Source organism: Vipera berus (assembly GCF_964194415.1).
Source record: "Vipera berus genome assembly, chromosome: 10".
NCBI lineage: Eukaryota > Metazoa > Chordata > Lepidosauria > Squamata > Viperidae > Vipera > Vipera berus.
Window position 1 is genome coordinate 6,486,456 of NC_138213.1, and position 18,105 is coordinate 6,504,560.

Sequence of the window (18,105 nt, forward strand, 5' to 3'; positions counted from 1 at the left end):
AGATTTGCAAGATTACGTTAAATGTTTCCATCAGGGATACATTGATGTAGCTTAGAACTTGTTTCTTCTCTTGTAGAAAATCCTCACCATGAAAACGCCTTCTGCATATGTGACAACCTTGCAGGGCTCCGTAAATGCGGTGGTGCTGAAAGACGTCACCATAGCTTGGGAAAGTGCTTCCGGTGACCCCCACACCAAAACTGTTAAAGAAAGACATCTGACTGGGAAAAGGGTCCGCAAATCCCAGCCCAGGACCGACCCAGTCATTTCTGACTCGCAGATATCACTTGTTGACAGGGATATTGACATCAGCTTTGTCCTGCAGAATATAAGTTTTACAGTAGAGAAAGTAAGTACAGGGGAACAATAATATTTAAACCAAAATCAACCTGGTGATAATTTATGTGAAGATGTTAAGATTTGGTCTGGATATAAACTGCCACAGTTCCATAATATAGCCTGCCTTCCAAAGAACACCTGTATATTATGTGGGTCAAAAGGAGGGGGCTGAGAAATTTATCTACAGATGCCCCTCACATCCTGGACATTTTTTTTTCAACTTCTCCCCTCGCTATAAGGCATTGCATGCCAACACAACTAGACACAAAGACAGTTTGTTTCCCCTTGTGCCATCACTCTGCTGAACACCTAATTCCCACAGTACTATCTTATGTCTATTTACCCTTGTTGTATGGCTGTATCATCATCATCATCATCATCATCATCATCATCATCATCATCATCATTATTATTATTCCCATTTTCTCTACTACCCTATCTTATTGGTATCATTATTATTATTATTACTCTGTTGTTTTGCAAGTACATGGACAGCTTCTGCACCGGAGACAAATTCCTTGTGTGTCAAATCACACTTGGCCAAATAAAGTATTCTAATTCTAAAGTATTCTAATTCTACTGCCATGTGTAAATTATACTCAAATTTTTTTTCCTTCCCAGAGGAAAGTTTTGGGGATTTGCGGCAATGTGGGAAGCGGAAAGACTTCAATCCTCAAAGCAGTATTAGGACAGGTATGTAAATGCCTATTTACGTTTTTCTCAGTTCATCTCTAATGTAATATTTTACGATATTTTACAATAACATGGCTCTTTTCCTTGACTATGCTATGCTGATCAAGTCAAAACTTCAGTATTGTGTGGTGGCCAAAGGCAGACCCACAGTACATGAACTATACATCACTCTGCTAATATGTTGAACTTCTCAGCTCTTATGGCTAGTGCACACCAACATTATGGTGTTGGTTGCAGGTGTTTTACTATTTGTTTAAACCAGGGGTCTTCAGACTTGGCAACGTTAAGACTTGTGGACTTCAACTCCCAGAATTCCTCAGCCAGCCAGGAATTCTGGCAGTTGAAGTCTACAAGTCTTAAAGTTTAAACAGAGGAAGCAGATCTGAAAATTTATGCATTTGCTCTCTAAATCTGTATACAAATTGCATTTCGGTGCATTAAAAAGTCCAGGATGGAGCCTTGAGCCATTTAGAAAAATGGCTACTCCAATGGATAGTCAATGTTCAGGTTACATATAAATCTAACAGGTCCTGATCAGACAGTATTTGGAAAGATCAGGTTCCGTAAGATGTAGAAAAGTTTGCAGAATTAAACTTTTATTTAATTGTGAACTGTGGGAGGGAATTGCGCTGCACAGGCTAAATCAAAAGGCAGACAATTCAGTCTGTCCAATTATTCTTAGCGTATGAGGCACAATGAAATCTTTCCCTAGTCGTAATACAAAAGCTAGAATAAGAGCAAAGAAATAATCACTTCCACTTCATTACAATAAGGCCCAAATTTGGAGACTAGAATTGATGTCTCCTTTGGCCCAGATGGGAGGGCTGGTTTTGGTATGCAGATCCTTCCCTAACTTTTCATTATTTTCAAGTTCTCCATTAGAAGCAAAATAGGTATCTAAGAACTGTGATTTATGATGCACGGATTAACAGAGATCAGGAAAAGCCACTGAGGCAGATTTGGCATCCAACTATTCCTTCTACCCACTTCAGATGTATCTGTATCGTGGGAAGGTCGTTGTGAATGGCACTTTGGCATACGTGTCACAGCAAGCGTGGATATTTCACGGAAGTGTCAGGGATAATATACTGTTTGGAGAAGACTATGATGAACAAAGGTAACTAGAAAGATTTCCCCTGTCCAGTCATGTCCGAGTCTAGCAATGCTCATCTTTTCTTAACCAAGGGAGTTAGCATTATCCAAAGATTTTTCCATGGTCATGTGGCCAGCATGACTATATGCTGAAGGCGCACAGAACGCTGTAACCTTTCCACCAGAGTGGTACCTATTTATCTACTCACATCTGTATGTTTTTGTACTGCTAAGTTGGCAGGAACTGAGGCAAGTAACAGGGGCTCACTCCATCGTGCTGAGCTCAAGTCTTGGACCTGGGCTATCTAGCTGACAAGCTGAGCATCTTTTAACTGCTGAGCCATCATGCAAAGATAACTATAAACCTAAGTAATAAAAGAGATTAAGATTGGAGCATTCGTGGGGAGGGTTCTCGATCTTTCAGAATTATCACACTGCCTTTGCTGATCCTTGGCTCGGCTCTTTTTTCTTTTCTTTTTTTTAAAGGAGTCCAGTCTTTAATCCTTTTATTTTTAGCTATATAAAGGAAAGGGCAAGCATTGTATTTGATTAAATGCTAGGGTGTTGTACTGTTAAATAACTGTTATCAGATGTGTTTATGGAAACACCTACGCATTTCTCTTGACATATTTATATAAGAAATGCCCTGGGGACAGAAAATGGAAGTAATAAAATAAAATTTTCAAAACTGTAACTCAGAAAAAAGCACATTAAACCAAACCATAACTGCTCGATTTGAGATGAAACTGTGGCATAAAATGTCAGCTACCTTAAAGGTTCTCAGATTCTAACATTGCCAGAGGACTTCCACAGGCAAGGTGTCACAAATGAAAGACTGTGTCTTTCTGAGCCATCTTACCTGAGTGAGTGATGGGAACTGAAGTGAAGCTTCAGAAGTTGACCTGAATGTGTGAAGAAGTTCATTTGAGGATGGAGAACAATTTGCATCAGGCCTTCTCTGTTTGTAGTCTGGTCCTTCCAAAAGCCTATAGCAAAATAATGTGGCACCTAAAAGGTCCTAGTTCAGTTACTTCATCTCCTGGAAGGGCTGGAAGAATCTATTGTGAACCAACACAAACAGTTGTGGATGATCTGACTGAACAGCTTCCAAACTGATATTGTAGCTTAATGCAAGCAATGCAAGGGTGAGATCAAAGAGTGAAATTATCCCTTAAGCTTCATAGAACTAATCTGCCTGTTGCAAGAGAAGGCAAGCAGTCTAGGGAGATTCCTGTATTATAGGCAGGATATAATAAAGTAGTAAACTTGAATTCTACATGTGTGGATCTGGTTGCTTCTGCCTGTATTTTTAACACAGGGGTAGTGACAAGACAAATTAATTTAAATGGATTTAATTGAAATGTACTTGAAATTTTAGTAAGAGTGAGGTAATTAAGTACAGTTAACCTTAATACCCCCCCTCCTATTTAATGTTCTTTTTACACGCGTCCAAACTTACAATTTGCTAGACCATTTTAGAAGGTCTTTGAGGGCTTCACCCAAGGATTCTGAGGGCCACAGGCAGGTCAAGGACCTCAGCTGAACAACCTTCATTAGAATAATCAAGATAAGAAATGCCTTAGCTTCTCATTTTCAAATAAGAGTTTATGTATTCCCCTCAGCAAGTTCTTTGCTTTTAATGAAACCAAGGAAGCTGTTCCTTTCTTATTAGTTTTCTAAATATTATACTCGACCAGTGTACTCAGCTGTGAGAGTAAATGGTTGCTAAATATCACTTCTGTCATTTCCTCAAATTATATTGAAGTGGATCAAAAAGAAGAAAAGAAAAGAAAAGAAAAGGCAGGCAGGAAGGAAAGCTTAGCGGGAACAAACAAACAAGCAAACGCATCTCCCAAGAACTCATTTTCAACACATCTTCAAAATGGCCCCAGGGAATATTACTAGCATGTCACGAGCCATTAGATGCTGCAGGGAGGCATTAAGCTTTGCTGAAATGGTATGAAATAGAAAAAGAACCTTCAGTTCAAATATGACATAGAATATCTAAGGGTAAAATAATTGACAAGACCCAGTTATTTGAGCGTCTTCTTAGTCTGAGTCATTTCCATCTCAGCTGGTTATTGTAGGAGCTCTACAACTTGGAAAAAAAATAGTGAAGAGATGTTGTCTAAGGAACAGACAGATAAGAGGAAGCACAGCCCCCAGCTGCATATTGGGTGGAACAGGAGGTCTACGAGGGATCCTTAATGCTACCTCAGTACTTGTCTTTAATTGGTTCCAAGAGGCTTGATAAGTACCAGAAACGAGTACCAAACCATTTTTTCACGTAAGGAATAATGTAAATAAACGTAATGTGTTCCTAAACCAAGGCCAATGCACATTTTAAGGCAATCTACAGTATATAAAAAGATAAGGTTGTATATCATTATTTTACATGAGAAACAAACCTAAAAATTAATACGTACTTAGATTAAATAAAATAAATAAAATAAAATACCTGTACTGATGAGAAAAAAATACACAAAAATACACAAAATGACCACAGAAGATAAGACTGCACAGGGCAAGAGTTATCACATGACTATTATGGCACCCTAACCCTAACCTAGGGGTCCCCAATCTTTGGGGCACCAGTGACCGGTTCTGTGGAGAGAGGTTTTTCTGCAGACTGGAGGGTGCGTGGTTTTGTGTGCTGCTTGCATCCCACAGATGGCGCTTTGCTTGTTTGTGCAGACTGGTTGCTGGCATGCTGCGGCCCAGTACTGGTCCATGGACCGGGAGTTGGGGACCCCTGCCCTATTTCAACTGGAAAGGGCAGCAAGTCATGAGGCAACCAACATCAACGAGTTCTAGCTTGTGTGTTGGGTACCAAACAAACAACGAATACCAGGACAAAATTTTCATGTCAAAATACATTGAGTACCAAATTTGAGGAGTTTCAAAGCAGTTGAGTACCAAGGTACCTCTGTAGCAGGCTATAAAGTTCATGGTGGGGAAAATTGTACTTTCAAACTTGCAAAAGTCTATTAATGCAGCTTTACGATAAAATAGAATGAGGTTATTTGGTCATGTTTCCTGTTTGGTCTAGTTGGTAAGGCTGACATTGAGTCAAGATTGGAGAGCCGGCAATACTCAACACTGAAGGAGTCTTCTCCAATAATAATCCCAGTAATGCTACAAGGCTCATTTACAGAGATATGAAAGAAATTTTCTAAGAATCACAGCTTGCAACTCAGTTCAGTTTTAATATTTTTAGGTATAATCATATCATCAACATTTGCAGTCTCAAGACAGATATGGAGCGTTTATCCTATGGAGATATGACTGAAGTAAGTATAATGTGTGTTTATTTAATTTAAGGATGCTAAATTAAACTGCCAACTTACTGCTGTTTATTCTATGTATTTATATCTCATCTCATGGAAACATAGCTGGAGATCTCCCCAGATTTTATATATGTGATAACTCAGTAAGGAATGATTGACCTCAAATCACCTACTGAGTTTCTTGGTTAATTGGTTAATCAATGACAGCATTATATTTGCTTTTGCAGGAAAGAAAATACATTATTGGGCCTGTAGCCAATTGGCCAAACTAGCCTTAGATATTCTTCCTAGTATAAAGGGTACAAAATCCCAACTATAATGTTAATTCATGTTAAACATCTTCAGATTTGTGAAACAGTGATACAAATGGGTTTTCTGTACTTTGTAAAGACGAGTTAGGGGTGACATGATTTTGATTTCAGGCCTGCTACAGATTTAGACTTAGTTTCAGAATATACTAAGCCATTATTGGCTTACTCAGGGCTTGTTGGATAAGCCGCACTATGTTGTGTACAAGCTACTAAGCCACAGAGCATGGCTTAATACTCAGTGCTTTTTTTGTAAAAGAAAAAGGTGCCGGAACTCACATAATGTTATACAACCCGCCTTGCCTACCCTACAAGATTCCATCCAAAAAAGGTGCCAGAACTCCATTCTGGACGTTGTATGACAAAAAAAGTCCTGACTAATACACCCCTGGCTTCAAATAACACAATAGGCTAAGTAAACTGGGATTGGATCCAATTTGTTGTGGGAATTCATTTACTATCGGCCCGTAAATAACAGATAGGCCAAGATATTAAACCATTCATGTTTAGTTTTGATTTAATTTGATTTTAATTTAGTTTTGATATGTTTCATAAACTCAGCATTTGCCTAAATTGGGCCACAGTGCATTTTTATCTCTAAAGGATTTGTGGATCTGAAGGAGAGAGAAAAAACAACAACCTTGCTTTACATATTCCTATTTTATTATCTGAGCAATTTGCTGTATTGTCCTGGAAATGACTAGAATACAAGCAAGTCTGAGCTCCGGAAAGGGGGAGGGGGAATCTATTCTAACAAGGTTTGGCAGTTTGTCCCTCCAAGCTATCTTGTCAGTTTACATTTTCATTCTAGGCACCCTGGCTTTCAACATGATTAAGCTTGGGACTCATGGTTTTGAAGTAGCTTTGCTCTGGCTACCCTACTCAACATCTGTGGATGTTGTGAAAATGGCATTACGGCCTCACTGGAATTCATATAGCTGCTGTTGATTTCTGAGTTTCTGACACACTCGTAGACTCCCAGGAGAAAAATCTTGAACATATCTTTTAGGAATTTCCTGTAAGCACATGTGCCATATAAATGGTTGCTGCTGTAAATAAAATACACGGTGAGGGGCCAGGATTACGGTTAGTTATGGGGCGGGGAGGAACCACATAGAAACAGGAGGTCCTACATAATCCACAGGCCCAACCCTGGAACTCATAGTACCTCACCACAACATGTTCCCAAAAGGAAAGAGACAGATTCTTCTACCTTTAAGCCAAATCTCTAAGTCAAATCAGCCACTCCACAGCTGCTCTTAGAAAAAGTAAACAAAAGAGAGGGATTCAGACAAACTGGCAAAAAAGCAGAGGTCAGGAAAATCTCATAATTTGTCAGCCCTTTGAGGTCACCTAAGTCAGAAAATAGATGCTATCAGGACTGCTGTAAACTACTGTTGAGGAGTAAAGTGATAGAACTTGACTGAGATGTTCTGCTCCATGCTATACCAAAGAGAATCAAGATGGGATAGTCTTGAGTTTCTTTCTCAGTCTCTCCTCTCTTACGGGGCTAAGATAGTGCTCACATATACGTGGTGGAGAACCTTATTCCAGGCCACCTCCACATTCCTCTATGTAATTCAGGCAGGAGTCAACCCCATGTCTTTAGAGGAAGCGATAGGAAGGGAGGGTAGTGTGATTGAAGACCCATCATCAACAAGACAATCATAGCGGTGTGATAGATCTATGGTTGTGGACATCATCTTAACTTTTTTCTTGATTTATCTCCCCTCTTCATGCACGGATGTCCCTGTCCCCTTCCTAATTTATCAGTACTCGGGGCCTAACATTCTTCCTTTTGCATGCTGAGATTTCTCTCTCTTTCTGCAGAATATAGGTAGTCCTCGACTTACGACACCCAGAATTTATGTTGCTAAGTGAGAAATTTGTTAAGTGAGTTTTGCCCCGTTTGATGACTTTTCTTGCCCACATTTGTTAAGTTGCTGTTAAATGATGTGTTCATAAGTGGTCATAAGTGTGGAAAAATGTCATAAATTGCTTTTTTTCAGGGCTGTTGTAACTTTGGACTTACTGTTGTAAGTCGAACTGTAGTTTGCTAAAATATTTTTCAAGGAATTAGGCCAACTCCCCACAGTCCCTCGGGATAAACATCTGGCAGTCCTATCTGCTCTCACTAAAAAGAACATTATGGTCTCTATGGCAGGGGTAGGCAACCTTAACTCTTTTCTGACTTGTGGACTTCAACTCCCAGAATTCCTGAGCCAGCATGGCTCAGAATGGAAACCTCTCCCTTTCCCCTCAGCATGGCTGGCTCAGGAATTCTGGGAGTTGAAGTCCACAAGTCATCAAAGAGCCAAGGTTGCCTACCCCTGGTCTATGGAATAAGGAATCAGTAACCTGAATGTTTCTCATAAATGGAGGAAAATTTCATAACCTGACAGTGACACACAATGTTCACATTCTAACAGAGCTAGAAACCTTTTATTAAGCGGTTATATGAGTATTATTTATTTATTTATTTATTTATTCACATTTATATACCGCCCTATTCCCTGAGGACTCAGGGCGGTTTACAGGAAATTAAAAAATCCACCATACAAAAGTTAAAAAACCAAATTAAAAAATATTAAATTGACCCTGTATACTTAAAACCCCAATTAAAATTTCTCCTCAGCCTGGGCCCGAGAGCTCAAAGAGCCAGGTCTTCAGGCCCCGGCGGAATGATCGGAGGTCGGGGGCAGTCCTCAGCTCCACCGGCAGCTGGTTCCAGAGTTTGACTGTTGCATCCATTCTGTTTTTTGTTTTTTTAAAAAAGATAGGAGAAGGGGGCATGACCCTGTCTGGAGGTCAAAAGCAGAGAATCACTTTGGCTCGGGCAGTGTATGCAAACCGAGATATTTATTTATTGGACGACCCTTTGTCCGCCTTGGATGCTCAAGTTGGAAGCCATATTTTTGAACAATGCATTAAAAAAGCTCTGAAGGGGAAAACCATCCTTCTGGTGTCTCATCAGCTGCAGGTAAATGAATTGCTGAAAGAAATGGGAAAGAACTTCATAGGGAATGGCAGCCCAAATCAGAAAAACACCCAGGGTGGAGTTTGGGGTGAAACAAATCCAATACAAGTAGTCCTCAGCTTACAACCACAACTGAGCCCCAAATTTTCTGTTGCTAAGCGAGACATTTGTTAAGTGAGTTTTGCCCCATTTTATTTTATTTATTTTATTTTATTTATTTTTATTACATTTATATCCCGCCCTTCTCCGAAGACTCAGGGCGGCTTACAAGCTTAGCAGTAGCCTTCATTCTATGTATATGCCTGCTTGTTAGGGCTTTCATACACACCCCAAGCGGCATTATTACAAAGTCAGCTTATTGCCCCCAACAATCTGGGTCCTCATTTTACCTACCTCGGAAGGATGGAAGGCTGAGTCAACCTTGAGCCTGGTGGGATGCGAACCTGCACTAATTGCAGGCAGCTGGTGTTACTTAAGGAGGCATCAGCCCACTGCTCCACCAAGGCTCTTACGACCTTTTTTGATGCAGCTCTGAAGTGAATCACTGCGGTTGCTAAGTTAGCAACACGGCTGTTAAGTAAACTTCCCCATTGACTTGGCTTGCCAGTGGGTTGCAGAAGGGGATCACGTGATCCCCGGGACGCTGCGACCGTCCTAAGTGTGAGTCCGTTGCCAAGGGTCCGAGTTTTGATCACGTGACCGGGGGGGGGGGAATGCTGCAACGGTCGTAAGTGTGAAAAACGGTCATAAGTCACTTTTTTCCAGCTCCGTTGTAACTTCGAACGGGCAGTAAATGAACTGTCGTAAGTCAAGGACGTATCATTTTTGCAATATGGATTCTGCTTTTTTGGGAAGTTTTTTTTTTTAAAAAAAAAACCTGTTATCATTTCTAAAATGCTTTTGGGTTTGTTTGTTTGTGTGTTTTTAAATAATTTGAAAGACCCTTATTGCCCTGGGACCTCAAAAACATTTTTAGTCTCACTTTCTTCCCAGAATATTCAATTCTATACTTTCTCTCTCTTTTTAATCTTTCTTGATCAGTACGTCTTGAATACCAAGCAATATTCGTTCCCCGAGCTGTTTTCTACCACCAACCCTCAATTCCCTCCCCCATTTTTTTTTAAAAAAAAATTCCTGCAAACCATTAGGGCCTCTTCAGCGCTGTTAATATTTCCCTCTGGTGTGTGAACATTTCTTTCATAATGGCCTACATTTGTAGAGTAAGTGTGCTATTAGTTTAAAAGTAACAAGCAGTCTGGGTTTTATGCCCCCGAAGAGAGGCAATTGCGCAATGAGTCTTAACATCACAGAAAATGAATTAGAGCATTTGGCCCTGCCTTATAACAATGAGGTTGGGAGGTGGGTGGCCTGGTTTGGTTTTTCAAGCAGCGATTGTTGGTTAGAGAACTGAGGTCAGCAAACCACCCATCTTTCCCATGGCAGAGGCAATGTTTGTGGGTCTTCTGAGTCCACTGCTCGGGTTTTATTTTTCGTCATTAAAAGACTTATAAAAAAACACAAAAAACAATTCCTGCAGTTTTATTCCTTTACTTCTTCCCTCCTCCCCTCTTGAAAAGCAAAATAACTTCTCCAATGCCAGCAGAGGGCAGAGAAGGCTTGCAATTCTCTGTAGAGCCATTGATCCATTTGAAACAAAAGATCCTCCTCATTCTAAAGAACGGGGAGAATTTGAATTCTTTTTGAGTCTTTGGGGCTTACAGACTGCACGCTCTTCCCCAAAGCGATAGCAGTTTGTTGAGATTTTTTTTTCTACAATAGTGTTGCTGTTTCAGCCAAGTCTAAGAAACCAGGCTGTGGCCTATAAAACATATTTCCTAAAATTGACACTCTTTTTCTGTTGAACAGAAATAATCCCTGCCTCTCCGTCTCTATACCTTTATGTACTTTAATTGTCTATCTTTTTCCCATTGTGTGCATGTGTCTCTGTGTCTCTGCCTCTGCTTTTGTGTGTGTGTGTGTGTGTGTGTGTGTGTTTGTGTGTGTGTGTGTGTTTGTGTGTGTGTGTGTGTGTGTGTGAGAGAGAGAGAGAGAGAGAGAGAGAGAGAGAGAGAGACTGAAATATGTATAAATCTGGCAAAATCCATTTTTTCTTTTGGTTTGATTGAAATTTACGATCCGATTCAGTTCCAGCTCGAATCCAATTTGATGTCAGAAACTGTTTCAGTTCACTCTGAGCTGTTCAACTACTTTCATTGGAACTTCAAAAATTTGGGCTCCGCGGTGGTCGTAAATCAGGGACACCTGTATAAAGGTGGATCCTAATATACCAACCCCGGAACCTGCTCATGAGTTTACCGATTCTTTTCTCTTTCCTTAATGTCCACAGTACCTGCAGTTCTGTGATCAAATCATCTTGCTAGAAGGCGGGGAGATATCGGAAAGCGGTACCCATGCACAGCTGATGAAAGCCCAGGGCCATTATGCTCAACTCTTTTATAATCAGCGCGCAGAAGACGTCATTGTGGGTTTCCGCTCTCAGTCCTTATTTTGTGCTGCTGCCTATTAGCATCCCAAAGTTAGTTCTCCTGTACTGGTGAAAGCTGGTTCTAGATCAGAAGTCCCCAACCTTTTGGGCACCAAGGACCCACTCCGTGGAGAGAGGTTTTTCTGCTGACCGGAGGGGGCGTGGTTTTGTGTGCTGCCTGCATCCCACGCTTGTTTGTGCAGACCGGTTGCTGGCATGCCGTGGACCGGTACTGATCCACGGACTGGAGGTTGGGGAGCCCTGTTCTAGAACTTTCTTCTGATCCAGCATAGCACTTGAAGCTTTTGATGCCTTTGTGATTTCCCAGCATCCATTTTGTAGGACAGAGGAATTCAAGGAACTGGACAAACATACAGGGTTTTCTGCTTGAGCAAGGATTTGGATTAGAAAATACCTCTGCTATTCTGTTATATTTTAATGCCTAACCCACACTTCCCAAGCACAAGTGCAAAGAACAAAGTGGTTTATGCACCTCGCCAATACAGGCACTGCTCTGAGATTTCCACCTCGCAAACTTTTGCACAAACTTTTTGAACCGTGCGCAGATGGAGAGAAAACGCACAACAACAGCAGCATCTGTGTGGAGAGCAAAGAGGACGTGACTCATGCGATCAGTATCATATGCAATACTGTGATACTTTTCTGTGTGTGTTGTAATATTCCAGGCATGTGCCTCAAGGGCTCAACCCCACAATGCAACACCTCTGGTGCATGTAAAAACGACAAAGCAAAGTGAGGGGTAGGCAAAGAGGCACAGCTTTAGAGATAATCATATGCAAAAAGGGCTTATTATAATAATGTGAGTAATAGCAGGTCCAGTTACTGTTGAATCTCAACTTCCATAAGCCCTTTGCTAGTAGCAATAAAGGAGAATATTTGTAGCTCAGGGTAGACTACAGTTCCTATCACACACTGCTGTTATTCATGCTGGCAAGGAGGGGTCCTTGATCCTCTCTGAGCTTGCTTGTTTTCTTGCAGATGTTTCATTACCCAAGCTGGCACTGATGATGTTACCTAGTTTGGGTAATGAAACATCTGCAAGAAAACAAGCAAGCTCAGAGAGCACCAAGGACCCCTCTTTGCTAGTATGGATAACAGCAGTGTGTGATAGGAACTGTACTCTAACAACATCTGGAAAGCTAGTCATTGTGCAGTCTAAATGATGATACCTATGGCCCAATGATAAAGGTAGCTTAAGAGTAGCCCCTGACTCAGAAAGGCAATGAAAACAATTGCTGGAGAACATTATCAGGAAGTAACAGCCAGGTTGAGCTTGTGGGCTTCCAGGAAATGTCTACTTAGATGTTGTAGGTTAGGGGTCCCTAACCCCTGCTCTTTGGACCAGTACTGGGCCACGGCATGCCACTAACCGGTCCACACAAACAAGCAAAGCACACAAAACCACGTACTCACCAGTCCACAGAAAAATCTCTCTCCACGTAACTGGTCCCTGGTGCCCAAAAGGTTGGGGACCTCTGTTGTAGAGATAACAAGCTATTGGACTAAACTGACTTGAGGTTGAATAAACAAGGGTATTTTTGTATTCTTAACAGATGAGAAAAACTGTCAGGACTAAGAAGAATCAATAGTCTTTAGAAACAATTGCTAAAATAACTAATCAGATGCTGGAGAAAAACAAAGAAGAATAGGGGTTGTTATCCTCAAGACCAGGTTGTGGGCTGTCCTCTGGCTTAGACCAGGAATGGGGAACAATGGCCCTTTCATGACTTGTAGACTCTTAGAATTCCTGAGCCAGCCAGGAATGCAAATTCCTGCAAATTCTGGGAGTTGAAGTCCACAAGTCATAAAGATGGGGGGGGGGAGCATCGTTCCTCACCTCTAGGTGAGACAGATGTTGTACTTGATCTAGCTGGGCTTCTTCAGTGTCAAATGAAAACTTTTGACTTTGTTTACTTCAGATTGAAAACAACCTATTCCTTTCGCCATCTTCAGACAAATCAATGAAAAAGAGAGACATTCAGGATTACGATTCAGACATCTCTTCCGCAGAAGTGAAAGACCCTGGTAAAATTGCTTTCCCCCCCCCTCCTTTGTATTTTAGCCATTGTACGTTTTAGCTTGACTTTTCCCTCACTTTTTATCTCCCCAGAATTTGATAAGCATGATGATACAGAGACTGAGAAAGACCTTGAAGAAGGGACAGTCAGAAGTACGTTACACTTTGTCTTCCCGCACGATTAAATCCCCCCAAATCTCACTGTCAGCCTCTGTGTAGTGCAAAAGCAGCCAGGCTTGCTTAGATAACTGCTTCAAGATTGGGCCTGAGTACTTTTGAGGTGAAACGAATGTTGCAAAGTGAAATAAGGATGCTTTTTTCCCTTCATCAAAGTATTAGGTAAAGGTAAAGGTTCCCCCGCACATGCGTGCTAATCGTTTCTGACTCTAGGGGCCAGTGCTCATCTCTGTTTCAAAACCGTCTCCGTGGTCATGTGGCCAGCAGGACTAGACGCCAAAGGCGCACGGAACGCTGTTACCTTCCCACCGGAGTGGTCCCTATTTTTCTACTTGCATTTTTACGTGCTTTCGAGCTGCTAGGTTGGCATCAAAGTATTATTACACACTAAATCAGAGGTCCCCAATCTTTTGGGCACCAGGGACCAGTTCCGTGGAGAGAGGTTTTTCTGCAGAACGGAGGGGGCGTGGTTTTGTCTGCTGCCTGCATCCAATGGATGGGGCTTTGCTTGTTTGTGCAGACCAGTTGCTGGCATGCCGTGGCCCGGTACTGGTCCACGGACCCCTGCACTAAATACTTGATACACTTAAGCAAGATAGTTACCTTGCTGAAGAAGTAGTGAGCAAATAGCTTATTTCAATCTCCACTTCATGTCCATTCATGTTATAATTCTAGAAACAAAATTATTTTGGTAGGACAACCTCATTGGTAGTCTTTATTTGTAATAAGGGTGTTCTAGCTTGGGAAACCTAGTGCTGGGTTCTAGACTTGGTTTAACAGAACAATTGCTGGGTTGACTCGTCCTGCGATGTTCAAACCAATAATAGTATGGCTTCACGTGATAGTCACATGATGATCTTGGTCACGGAACATGACCGGTCATGGAAGACAAAGACAAGGCTGGCTGGGGAATTCTGGGAGTTGAAGTCCACATAAAATTGCTAAGGTTGGGAAACATCGAACTAGATGGGGCTCCTCCACCGTTTTCTCGAATTGTAAGAAAGAAGTGCTACGAGGCCACCTAACATACTCTAGTAGGCTAGAAACCAATCCTCTTTAAAGGTAAGTTGTCGCTTACTATAAAAGGCAGTGCACATCTTTCTTTCAAGGCCATTTAGCCAGGGCTGTCTGAAGAATTCCCATGGTCATGTGGCCAGTATGACATCACAGAGCGCTGTTACCTTCCCACTGAAGTGGTACCTATTTATCTACTCGCATTTGCATGCTTTCGACCTGCCAAATTGGCAGGAGCTGAGGTAAGGACAGGAGCTCATCCCATCACATGGTGCTCAGATTTTGAACCTGGGCTGCCGGCTTTCTGGCAGAAAAACCCAGCGTCTTAACCACGGAGCCACCCCACTGCCCGTCTATAAAGGTTCATCATATTTCCTCAAGTGAATTTAAGGAAAAGGCATGCCAGAGGTGCTTTCCCCGACTGAATGGAAGTTCTGGAAATGCCACCCCCCAAAAAGATAAATAAATCCAAATTAAGTAAAAGACCACAGAGAGAGGCCTAGTGAATTCTGTGCCTAAAAAAGTTCAGAAGAGGAAATGGAAAAGAAAAAAAAGAAGAAGCTCAAACTCCAAGCTAAATTAGCCCCTTGGGCAGTTTTCCTTGTGACCTGCCTCTGCTTTGTTCACCATCCAAAGAGGTGAATAAGAAAATCAATTGGGTTTTGCATCCCAGCTGCTGGCAGTATTGATCTCTTCAGGTAAATCAATGTCCTCTTCAATTGCATTCGCGTCACGGGCTTCCATTCATTCAAAAGCCATTAGAGAAACAAAAGGAGCATTTTCCATATGGCTTCATCCTGGGGGGGAATGGCAGCTGGCAGGGCGGGGAGAGTGTGTGCATTTGTAAAGTCTCATGTGAAGTTGCAAATGTTCGTTTGTGTAGATAGGCTCGACACACGTCCAACTTTGCTTGAAACGTATGGGATTTGTCATCTCTGAGTAACGTTGTGGTGCGAATAAGTGCTTGATGATTTTCTGCCACAGCTCCTGAAGACCAGCTTGTTCAAAAAGAGGAGAAGGCAGAAGGTCCAATTAGATGGGAAACCTACCACATGTACATCAAGGCATCTGGAGGTATATGCCATAACCGGTTGCACATTTTCTTAAATACATTTGTTCATGATTAAATTCCTGCAAAAGTCATCTAGGTGTGTGGGAGGAAGGGTATATATCTTCCAAATAGAATGGGTAGAAGCCTTTGAGATCTTTTAGATTTAAATAGAATGGGAATTCTAACCCTTCACGTTATTTATTGGATCATGAACTAACAGAACAGGCTGCCTTCTCACAACAGGCTAAGCCACACAACAGTTCACCAACATTACTAACTGCCAAAGCTAACTAAGTTTAGCATGATGTTGGTTTGCTCTCTGAGCTTGGCGATTTGCCCGCAAACATTTCATTTCCATTCAGGGGGACATCTTCAATACCCTTTAGCACGTTGTGCAAATGCGGCCATTAGCTCTTTACCTTACCTTGTTCAGAGGTTCTGTGAACTCAGCCTTCATAGCCTCAGGAACACAGTTTGACATCCCATGTCTACATTTCCTTCTAGGTTTCCTGTTGTGGTTTGTCATCATTCTTCTCTTTGTTCTGATGATTGCCAGCTCAGTCTTCAGCAACTGGTGGTTGAGTTTCTGGTTAAACCAAGGATCTGGGGTAAGTAAGTGCCATTTGGCATCAAATTATTATTCTGTTTATGTCAGGGGTGTCCCTGACTGTGGACTTCAGCTCCCAGAATTCACCTGAGATGGTGTAGGGTCTCCTGCTTGAGCAGGGGGCTGGACTAGAAGACCTCCAAGGTCCCTTCCAGCTCTATTCTATTCTATTCTATTCTATTCTATTCTATTCTATTCTATTCTATTCTATTCTATTCTATTCTATTCTATTCTATTCTTCTATTCTATTCTATTCTATTCTATTCTATTCTATTCTATTCTATTCTATTCTATTCTATTCTATTCTATTCTACTCTACTCTACTCTACTCTACTCAACTCAACTCTACTAGATATCTTACACAAATCCTCTTTTCTTGTGCAGTAGAAAGCAGTCTCTAAGACTTAATTCCATACGTTTTTGTTTTGGAAATCTGTCTTGAAAGAGAATGTTATATAATTGATGTTCCTTTCCCCCCCATCTCCTATTTAAGAAAAAAGGAAAAGCCTCTCTTGTTTTTTGTTTCAAATCTGTTCTTTAGAACACGACGTGTAGCTATCCTCGAAACACAACCTGTAATGAGGGCAGCATCACCAACAATCCTCAGCTTCATTTCTACCAGCTGGTCTTTGGGATGAGTGTGGTTGCCCTTACTGTTCTGAGTTTCATCAAAGGTTATGGTTTCACTAAGTTGACCTTACGAGGTGCCTCAGACCTCCATAACACCATGTTTTACAAGGTACCACTAACCTTTGGTTATCCATCATTGTGATTCCAATTTTTGTTGTTGTTGATTTTGACAGGGAGCATGAAGCAAAGTTGATTTCATAAACCTAAATTTGGGATTTGGGGGAGGGATGGGAGAAAGTCATCCGGTGCCCATCAGGCACAAACCACCAGATCCACACTTGTAGAATTCAAACAAGCTACTTTAGTATTCTATGCCTATTCTACAGGAATCTCCCCCAGATTGGGAGATATTGCCTGGGAAAGACTAGATAAGACTCAAAGAAAAGGATGGGGGATGTGTGTGTCAGAACTTGCTCTCTTGTGTTTAAATAACAATTCCAGATAATCTCCCTCTTGATCCCTTCTCCTGACCGGAATGGTTGCTCTCCAACAGCACTTCAGCAATTATTCAATAAGCTGTGCCTTAACATAGTGTGTGCACTCAATCCAGAGTCCAGTGTGGCCCATCAGAGACTTTGTGTCTTGTCCAGAAGATGCAATGGAGGATTGCTTATTCCCAAGGGGGTTACTAGTGAGGATGCAACAGGCCTTCTTGGGGTGGCTGTCATTGTGGAACAATCTGTCCCCACAAGTAAGGACGGCCCCTACCCTACAGGTCTTCTGAACATTTGCCAGGGGTAAATAAATGGCCTCTTCTGTAAAGGTTTCTCTTTGACTGTGTTGTATCTTTCTCAGAATCTGCTAGGATTGGCTCAGATTGTAAATATTAATGATAGATAGATAGATAGATAGATAGATAGATAGATAGATAGATAGATAATAGATAGATAGATAGATAGATAGATAGATAGATGATAGATAGATAGATAGATAGATAGATAGATAGATAGATAGATAGATAGATAGATAGATAGATAGATATAGATAGATAGAAAAGATGATAGAGGTAGGTAGGTAGGTAGGTAGGTAGGTAGGTAGGTAGACAGACAGACAGACATGAAATACAGCAAAAATAACATATTAAATAAATAAGGCTGGAGCAAGGAACCAATAACACTAAAGCTTAGAAAAGACTATAACTTTTTGATGAATTTCAGAGAAGCAGAGAACAAACTTTTAGGAAAGGTTTGTGGCCTGAATCCACTTACGGCTAACAATCTGCTACCGGAAAGTAGTTTTCTTCCAAGTCAATTAAATTCTCCGCGGGAGTTTCTTTCCAGCGAAGGATCTGGTTGGACCGTTCTGCTCAAATTATGGCTGGTTTTGCCATCTGGGTGGGTGCAGCTCGACCATCTGTAAAGAGCCTTCCCCTTTCTACCTGCATAAATTTCTTCTGCCAGAATTTCC

At 41.4% G+C, this 18,105-nt stretch overlaps 1 protein-coding gene across 1 annotated transcript in view; it reads left to right on the forward strand.

Annotated features, from left to right (window-relative positions):
* LOC308672606 (ATP-binding cassette sub-family C member 12-like) overlaps positions 1-18,105 on the forward strand; it is a gene marked incomplete at both ends in the record, with an annotated part of 44,708 nt that overhangs the window by 10,031 nt on the left and 16,572 nt on the right. Inside the window, 11 exons of the mRNA XM_081335650.1 lie at positions 77-349; positions 961-1,032; positions 2,025-2,149; positions 5,342-5,418; positions 8,500-8,699; positions 11,044-11,178; positions 13,122-13,227; positions 13,313-13,372; positions 15,395-15,484; positions 15,966-16,069; positions 16,610-16,807. Of these exons, the coding sequence (XP_081191776.1) occupies positions 77-349; positions 961-1,032; positions 2,025-2,149; positions 5,342-5,418; positions 8,500-8,699; positions 11,044-11,178; positions 13,122-13,227; positions 13,313-13,372; positions 15,395-15,484; positions 15,966-16,069; positions 16,610-16,807 (1,440 nt within the window). The remainder of the gene's footprint in view (positions 1-76; positions 350-960; positions 1,033-2,024; positions 2,150-5,341; positions 5,419-8,499; positions 8,700-11,043; positions 11,179-13,121; positions 13,228-13,312; positions 13,373-15,394; positions 15,485-15,965; positions 16,070-16,609; positions 16,808-18,105) is intronic.